At 41.6% G+C, this 9,778-nt stretch overlaps 1 protein-coding gene across 1 annotated transcript in view; it reads left to right on the top strand.

The window, feature by feature from the left end:
• The window catches only part of LOC147021730 (epithelial membrane protein 2-like), a 24,455-nt gene extending 21,089 nt beyond the window's left edge, over positions 1-3,366 (top strand). The window contains exons 3-4 of the mRNA XM_085892007.1: positions 589-735; positions 933-3,366. Coding sequence (XP_085748133.1) covers positions 589-735; positions 933-1,150 — 365 coding nt within the window. The 3' untranslated portion in view covers positions 1,151-3,366. The remainder of the gene's footprint in view (positions 1-588; positions 736-932) is intronic.
• The last annotated feature ends 6,412 nt before the right edge of the window (positions 3,367-9,778 follow it).

Genomic DNA, 9,778 nt, shown 5'->3' with positions numbered 1-9,778 from the left:
GACGACTCTACTGTTCCCCCTGGTGGTCGTTTATCGCCACCAAACCCCGGCCCACAACAATATAACTTCCACCAACTAATGGTAGCAGATGGAACTGCAGTTTATCGTCCATCCAAGGAACGGCATACGCATCGATTGCACACCCTGTCTGAGAAACACCACGGTGACAGTTTATGGGGTAAAGTTTTGATTTTTAATTTTACTGTTCTAAAATTGGGTCAATAATGGTGCCAGTTAAAATGTTTTCATCAAAACATTATTCCTGTGATAGTGTGTACAAGTAACTAACAGCTTGTAATAGTAATTGCTATAAAGGCATTATTGCAAGCTCTGTAGTCAAGTGTGGTTCAGTCTAATCATCTAAGCAGGTTTTCAGAAAGGGGGAAGTGGTTTATACTAAACAAGCACCGATAGGATTTGAGGAAGTGTGGGGAGGAAGAGGTAGGTTATGAATCAGTAAGCATGAATTTGTCTTGTAGACCTTAATCTTACAATTAAAATGTAATCATTTCTTTGTAACTATATCCTATTTCTCCATTGATATGGTTTTGATGCTGTGCTTAAAAGCCTGCTCTGCGTCCATCCCAGGAACATTTGGTGCAGTGCAAGGCTTCATGATCCTGTCATCAGCCTTGTGCCTTGGTGCCCTTGCACTCTTCGCTCTACAGTTCCTCCGGATGAAGAAGTGTAAGAAGACTAAGTTTTACACTGCAGGGGCCTGCCAGATGCTTTCTGGTGAGCCAAGGATGTCACAAGCAGGAGGAACTTAATAAAGTGTAATACAACTAATGTAATAATGAAGAATTTACTTTGGCATGTGCTGTGCAAATAGCTGTAGGTAGTTCTTAGCAATATGACATATAATGAGAAGATTGTCGAGCCATGTCAAAAGTCACGCAAGTGAAGTATGGTCCCACCACAATGCTTTACAGGTCTATGCTGCTTGGTTGGGGCAACAATCTTCACCACGGGAATGACGCATCATCAACCTTCCACATATGTATATATGAAGAACATGACATATGTTTACGGAGAGTACAAATATCCCTATATGCTGGCTTGGGTTTGTGTCCCCCTTCTGTTGATCAGCGGTCTAACTTGCTGTTTCATGGACAAGACCAATGCTTTCATTGCTGCTGTTTCAAAGTAAGGATTCCCCGTGACCAAGTCCCAAACTGACCACATCACCCCAATTGCTGCTATCAGGATGGACCAAGCAATATCACAATTTATAGTAAACAAGCACCGATGAAAGCATTGTAATACATTTTTCACATCACGTGCATATTTGGAAGATCCGTATGGAGTACACCCAAGGAACTTTCAAAGAGTGACAGTGTTAAATTGTAGTGCTGGATCATTTTAGCCATGTTTACAAACTGCAACTTCGACACAGCCAGCTGCTTAAGACAGTTATGAAGTTGCATCGTAATCCTCCCGACACTCCATTGTGATACGTTAGTAAGGAAAACACAGTCACACCATCATTCACAGTTGATTTGATTTGTGCTGTCTGATAGTAACACGTCGACTTGGGATCTTTTCGATCTCACAATGTCTTGTCACTTTCATGATTATGGATAGCCCATTGACATCAATCCATCATATGAATTCAAAAGACCAACATTTTTACATTGTAGAACATTTATGAATGCGTGGAGAAAAACCAATAATTATGGCCCAAATTTATGAAAGGTGCTAGGTGAGTGTCTTGCTAACTTACACACGCCTAACTCTTAAACGCTGACAAAAACATTGTGTATGCACCCATCTAAATAGCAATTTACGAAGGGAGATAAACAGCCGATTAGCTGATGAAACACCGCAGCATGTATGTCCAATATCCAATTGAAATTATGCACTTGCATGGAATCGCAGCACAGCGGACAATTGTCTTCGGAGATTGCTCCTCATCGTAGGTTGATCCAGGTCAGCTTGCTCTCGATTCAGCAATCAATGAAATGATTCCTTCAAGGGTCTGTAACTTCGGCCAAATTTGATATCGTGATACTGATTCATAGGATTGTGTCTATCCTCGAAGATTCTCAATGCACGTCGGTAAACTGCCCTATTCCTATTCTCTTCTGCTTCCTCTTGAGCTAATTCAAGCAAACTTTCCATGTAAACTACCAATTATAAGCCAGGCAATGTTTCTTTCAAGGCCTTAAACATAGCCTCTCCGACATGCAGAAGTTTCTTTGTTATGTAAATGCTTGTGATCAGGTTTTGGTCAGCATTAGATAATCACTCTTCACAATTAACTTTGAACAGGTCATTATCGCATGATTAGTGATTTTACACGTGTCTAACTCTTTAAATACTTTTTGTAAATTTGGTCGTTATTGTGTGTGTATTTGTAAAAAATGTTTATCTTCATCACTGCGACTTAATCCCAACAGTTATGGGATGGCAACTTTGATTCGGCTTCTCCACCCCCCCCCCCCCCCCGAGTCCTCTACATCTTCCTCTCTCAATCCCACGCTCTTCAAATCTCTTTTTAATACCCCGCCCTCCCTCCACCTTAATCTCTGTCATCAACTTGATATTTTCCCTCTAATTGTCTCATTCCATGCTTTTTTCATTGGTTCTTCATCCTGCCTTCACTCTATCCTCGATTTGCTTCACAACCTCCCCCTTCCTTTCATGTTGAACCAAGGTATTTTAATTTGTCCACTTGTGTCAGCTATCCAACCATTGCATCCACAATCTTGACCAATCTTACCACACAGCATTAACCTTCAATCCTTTAACCTTCAAAAATTGTTTATGATCTTTCATAAACATCTTGCACCATATAAAACTTGATTATTTTGCTGCATACAAATGAAAGTCTCTCCACTCATTCAATTTTATGGCCATCTTATATTACACGCACTTTACAGCCACCCCTGAATTTACAGCAACTTTTGAATTTTTAAACAATGAAATGACGCTCTCAAAAACGACTTGTTCTCGTGGACAAACAAAAGCTTTATCGCACTTTTATGCCATTGCTCAGGTCAGGACAGGACTGTGAATAAAGACCAGCTGTTTGGATCAACGAAGGTAACAAACAGCCTTTGTTTACGAATCAAATAGTTGACAATCTGTATATACATTGTAATAGCTTCAAGTTATAGTAACATGGGTATATTATTTATTGTATTGGGATCGATTTAATAATATAAGCACACAATTTTATTCTGCTTTAGTATAAGCATTTTAAATAATTGTTTCCATGTTGGCATTGGAGCAGTCATGTGCACATTTCCTTTGGCTTGAAAAGGCATCAAACCATTGTGTACCTGCTTACTCGAGCTCGTGATAGCAAATACCAAATGAAATAAACATCAATTATGAAACTGCATTCCAGTGATTCTCTCAATTTTTTCATTCACCCTACAAATATTTTCAGAAAATCTCACCTTAAAATATCATGACTCGCTGAAATATTACAGATGTTTGTTTCACTTGCACTGCATTTTAATGGTCATGAGAATAAGTAAGTGTCTCAAGGCCAAAGGATGTTGTGTTGCTTTGAATCCTTTACGCTACAGTGGAAAAACAGTTTCGTTTCATTTGGGTTTCGTCCACAAATATTTTAAAAACAAAAAAGGAGAATAACATTGATTATGCTTCTGATTAATTTTATTAAGATTAGGCCAGCTAACAATAAGATCTTTATAGTAGGGCAGATTGGTGCAGAATATGATCAGAATAATTGTTCAGATCTTCTTAAAGCATGAAACTTTGCACAATTGTTCAAACTTTTATACTTAATCAATATTGATATAGAAAAGCGATGAGCAAGACCTACTTCCAGTTATTTCAAAGATGATGGAATTTATGTATAAAAATTACATAGACGCGTCAAAAATTTTCCTTTAAATAACATTGTTAACACCCTGTGAAAATTAATAGAAATCTACTTTACTTATGCAATGGAAATAAGATAAATGTTCAGTACCGTACCAGTAGGACACCGAGATGATAGATGTTTTAATCTGCCCATGGGTTGTTAAGTGGAGCATTCTTGCTTGACAGTATATCCAGAAATGTAATAACATAATGTCTAAAATATAGAATAAAGTTAAACATTTAGGCAGATATACTGTATTTTAGTGGTATCAAACATTTATGTATGTTGGCTACTTGAAATAATGCTGTTTATGTCTTGCAATGGTCAAGGTCACATGATGATAAACAGAATGCTGATGAAGGTACGTGTGTGGAAAAATCAACTTAGAGAAGTCATAGAATGCAGTTGCTATGGCATGGCCTGCTTAAAGTGAAGTTTTTGCAATGAACATCAGGCTGCAGATGAAAGCTTTGTATGTGGTCAGGAGCTCAGGTCTTCCAAGGAAGGACTTTGCATGATGGAGGATGCCCAGTTGGCGACTGGCTTTGGAGGCCAGCTTGGAAATGTGGCTTTCCAAGGAAAGATCATGGCAGATAGTGACGCAGAAGCTTGAATGAAAGAACTTCTTCAAGAGGATTGTTGAGAAAGTCGATGGGGGTTCTCCAGACAGTCCTTTCAGAGAGATATAGTGAGAGTGTGAGATTTGTCAGGACTGAAAGATATTATTACGGTTGTGGGGGTAGATGGAGGAATTTCATCAGAAAGTTAGGATTGTACAGAGTTATTTGGTCCGTGGATGTGTGGGAGACAACTCAATTTAAATTAAGTGTGGAAACTGTGAGCTTAAGTGTTACTTGCCACCACATGGGGGGTGGCGGGGTGTTAATTTGATGAGGGTAAAAGATAATTTCCCCCAGTATGTAATAGCCCCCTGTGACCTATTCCTACGTTTTTGCATTTACGAGCCAGCAATAACAGGAATTATGTTTTTATAACAACAACAACCATTACGACCAGGTGAGAAGCCCTGCCTTCCCGGGTTTCGTGTCAGGAGGCCACACCCAGAGGTGGATAAATGATAGGCGTGACATCAGAGGGAGATCAGAAGTGAACACAAGAGGGGCGTGGCGTGAGAAGGAAGAGGTTTTTTGGTTTGGTGGTTGGTTGAGACTTCAGTGTAAGGGATGCACATGGTCAAGGGATGACAGAGTTAGGAAATGGCATGTAAGGGCCCTGTCACACCTTGACGTTTTAGCTAGCGTATTGCAACATATCAAAATGTATGTAAAACGCTGGCGTACGCTGAACTATTGATGTTTTTTTCAGTTTTGGGCGTATTCATAACGAGTTGGACGTATGCATAACGTAATAGTAACGTACACAGAACGTTTCGATAACTTATACCAACGAATGCTTAGGTGTTGTCGGCGTTCACAACCTATGCCCAACGATAGTCTAACTTATGCATAGCTCATGGCAGTGTATCGCCGACGATCACGTGGCGTAGCTTATTAATAGGCTGCCTCTCAACGATTGAAATCATAACTGCACTAGAAATCGAAGTGTCAGCATCACCGTCATGCCGAAGAAGAAAAAAAAATCAAAAAAATAAAAACCATGGAGTCTGGAACACTGACGGGTTCCTCATGTGAAGCCCATTTTTATATACCAATTCCCCTAAACGCTGACAATACGCCGTAAGTTAGAAACATGTTCAGTAAGTTTTGTGGTTGTCTGGAAGACGTCAAATACGTCAATATGCATTGGAGATACGTTACACGTAGGTTCAAAGCACGTTACCCATAGGTTAGAAATAAGTTTCGGGTACGCGAAACATTACCTCAACGTGTTTTGACTTATGACGTGTTTTGACCGTACCGGTAGGACACCGAGATGATAGATGTTTTAATCTGCCCATGGGTTGTTAAGTGGAGCATTCTTGTTTGACAGTATATCCAGAAATACGGTACGCCTACGTATGAGTAACTTACAAGTAACGTGTGTCGACGTGTGTCAACGATCGAATAACGTGCCTACAACTTATGGCCAGCGTATGCGGAACGTGTGAGTCATAAGGCCCGGTCACACCTTGACGTTTTAGCCAACGTATGCCGATTTTTGAATTTTTTTTCTAAAACGCTGGCACACGTTGAATACGTTATGGGTAAGTTTTGATAACATTGAGAGCACGCTGAAAAACACTGCCATACGTCGTTGTACGTTGGCTTTAAACGTTGTACTTTTTGGTTGTCCTCAAATTTTTTCATGCTTGAAATTTCACGACGTATGCCGGCGTATGACTCACACGTTCCGCTACGCTGGCCACAAGTTGTATGCACGGTCTACAATCGTTGACAGACGTCAACACATGCTACTTGTAAGTTAATCATAAGTTGAGACACGCCGAGGTAATGTTTAGCGTACCCGAAACTTATTTCTAACCTATGATTAACGTGTTGTTGGCACGTTACGCGATCGTTGCCACACATCGACAGACGTTACTTTTAAGTTACTCATAGGCTGAAAGACGTCGGTATAATGGATCGTCCTTGTGTCAGCGTCCACGGCCACGGCCAGGACACTTATTTGCAGCATTCTTCAAACTTTTCTTCGGCATGACGAGGATGTTCACACTTCGATGTCTAGCTTGGCTATGATTCCAATTGTCCATCGGCAGCGTCTATTTAAAATAGTCAAGTTTGAGCGTTTTAACACGTTCAGAAGAAACGCTTCAAATTTCAAAACCCCAGTGTCAAAAAACAAAGGCGAGTGACAGCAATTTAAATCGTTCATTGTAAACAATGAAACTAGCTGAGTGGTGCCGTTTAAAAGTCGTTGAGTGTAAAAAAAATCCAATTGTTGAGAACAAGCGTCTACTTTCAATAGTGGAGATGCAGCCATTTAAATCGTTGAGTGGCAGCCTATGAACCTACCCGTGGACACGCGGACGCAAGGACGATCCATCATAACCCACACCCTCCCCCTCACACTCACCTACTACTGCCAACATGAACAAACTACTACTAATACTAATACTAATACTGATACTGATACTGATACTGATACTGCTGACATGGACATCGACTCAAAAAAGGAACTCGAAAACACTGTTGGGTTCCCCTTTTATGAGCAGCATTTTTATATACCAATTCCCAAAACCGCTGGGAACACGTCTTTATATGGCAGTTGTAACCTAGAAACACGTTCATTTTTTTTTTTTTTTGTCGACCGGAAGACGTCATTGGAATACGTCTACATACGTCGATGTGTGTTGGGACTACGTAAAGAATTGGTTCAAAGCACGTCAAACACAAGTTAGAAATAAGTTTCGCGTAAAAAAGACATTACCGCGACGTGTTTCGACTTATGAGTAGCTTATAAGTAGCGTTTGTGGACGTGTGTAAGCGTCCACATATCGTGTGTAAAACTTATCCCCATCGCATGCGGAACGTGTGTCATACACCGAGTACGTCGTAAAATTTTGAACATGTTTAAAATTTCTTGACGTACTCTACTTACTACGACGTATGATAGCGTGCTTTAGCGTTCTACTCACGTATACCAAACTTACTCATACCGTATTTGACGTGCCCCCAACGTTTTAGACACATTTTTCTTAGGTCGGCATACGCTGGCAAGATCGCCAAGGTGTGACCACGATGTTGACACTTCCATTTCTACGGCAGTTATGATTCGAATCGTTGTGCGTCAGCCTTTTAATAGGCTACGTCACGACATCGTCGGCGATGCGTGCAACACGCTATGCCGAAGTTAGACTATCGTTGGGCATCGGTTGTGGAGGCCGACAACAGGTTCAGCATTCGTTGGTATAAGTTATCTATAACACAACGAAACGTTCTGTGTCCATTACTAATATGTTATGCATACGACCAACTCGTTATGAATACGTCCGAATCTTAAAAAAAAAAAACATCAAAAGTTCAACGTCAGCCAGCGTTTTACATACATTTTAATACGTTGCCATCGCTGGCTAAAACGTCAAGGTGTGACCGGGCCTATACGCTGACATACGTCGAAAAATTTTGAGCATGCTTAAAATATGTCGACGAGCTCGGCATACTACGACGTATGCCAGCGTGCTCTTAACGTATACAAAACTTACCCATAACGTATTCGACGTGTGCCAGCGTTTTACACAAATTTTTCATTCGTCGGCATACGCTGGCTAAATCGTCAAGGTGTGACCGGGCCTATACGCTGACATACGTCGAAAAATTTTGAGCATGCTTAAAATATGTCGACGAGCTCGGCGTACTATGACGTATGCCAACGTGCTCTTAACGTATACAAAACTTACCCATAACGTATTCGACGTGTGCCAGCGTTTTACACAAATTTTTCATTCGTCGGCATACGCTGGCTAAATCGTCAAGGTGTGATGGGGCCTTAAGATCGGGAATTATGGCTGGCTTTCCTTTGATGCATGAAAATGACGGCACGATTCTCCTATTCAGACTGAGGTGAATTGGCTCACGTGGTAGAGCCAGACGCTGGCCATTGACTCTTGACTGGTCGTGAGAGACGGACCTCAAAGCCTCGTGTAAATCACTGAAGAGACGGCGCCATTCCGCAAAGCAGCAGGTCGGTAAGCTCAATCGACGAAGAAGCTGCATGGGCGTTGGTAAGCATTGGTGTTGAAAATCGCCTCACCAATCACCTCGTGTGCGTTTCCTACCTGGAGAGTGGCTCGGCGCCATTTTTGGAGCACGTCTTCCCATACCAGGCGAAGCGCCTCAATCCCAAAGATCAGTAAAGACCATCTCTGGACAAAGCTAGCTAAGTGCGTGAATAAAGGGAGGATTTGCTTTTCTTTTGTTTCCCCCTTGTCTGTCTTTAATTCCGTATGTGGAGGCACCTTGACTTTAGGCTTAATCACTTCATGTATTATTATTACATTCTGAATGATACACTTGCAAATATTTTCATTTTCATTAAATCCCCATGTATTTTAAGTTGCTTTTTCAATGTAATTGTTGCAGGGTTCAAGTATAAACCCATTGTGCTGTCCAGACCCTCCCGGCCCCTCCCTATGATCTCTGAGGGTCATGTGTCGCCTCCAAAGGAACACCGCTCGGCGATCCGGGCTGGTCAATGTTAACTGTCCGTCCACCATGATTGGGTCACATGGGGAGTAACTTAACCGCCAGATCCGCAACAATAAGTTCCACATGTTGGACCAGCTTGTGACTATCGAGATCTGAAGTGAGCGAAGAAGCTGCTGCTTGCCGATCTGAGGGATGACAGATGGTAAGGCAGAGGGTGGAGTCATCTGCAAAGAGATAAAGAGGATTTTCCAGAGAGTCAGAGAAATCATTGATTAAAACCAAAAAAAGAACAGGGCCCAGAACGCTGCCTTGAAGAACTCCAGCCTGCACAGGAAGAGAGGATGAGGGAACTCCATTTAGGGCCACACGTTGGCTGCAACAGGAGAGGAAGTCTGTGAGCCATAAGTGGAGATGGCCTTGGATACCATAGGAAGAGAGTTTGGTGAGCAGGGCAGGGTGCCAAACCGTATCGAAAGCACGTGATATGTCGAGGGAGATGGCTCTGATTTCATGTCTGGCATTGACGATCTCCATCCATTGTTAGGAGAGCAGAAGCAGCATATCCAGGGTAGAGTGACCTGGTCTGAATCCAAATTGATGATCGTAAATCAAGCCCTTGGAAAAAAGGAAGGATTTAATGTCTGAAGCAATGTTGGATTCCATAACCTTGTTGATAATTGGGAGAAGGCTGATTGGTCTGTAGTTGCAGGGATCTGTTTTTGCACCTTTCTTGCAGAGCGGTCATGTTTAAACAGGCAGACAGACAGTCAATTTTTGGCCTATGTTGACCTCAAAAGAGTTGTCGGTGACCTGATATGCAAATCCTCTTCAAATTTATAGTCAATCCTATGAAAATTGAGGATTTTATAAATTG

Source organism: Eptatretus burgeri, chromosome 8 (assembly GCF_056783735.1).
Source record: "Eptatretus burgeri isolate ZD-2024b chromosome 8, Ebu_testis_v1, whole genome shotgun sequence".
Taxonomy (NCBI): Eukaryota; Metazoa; Chordata; class Myxini; order Myxiniformes; family Myxinidae; genus Eptatretus; species Eptatretus burgeri.
This window is presented reverse-complemented; position numbering and strand designations above follow the sequence as displayed.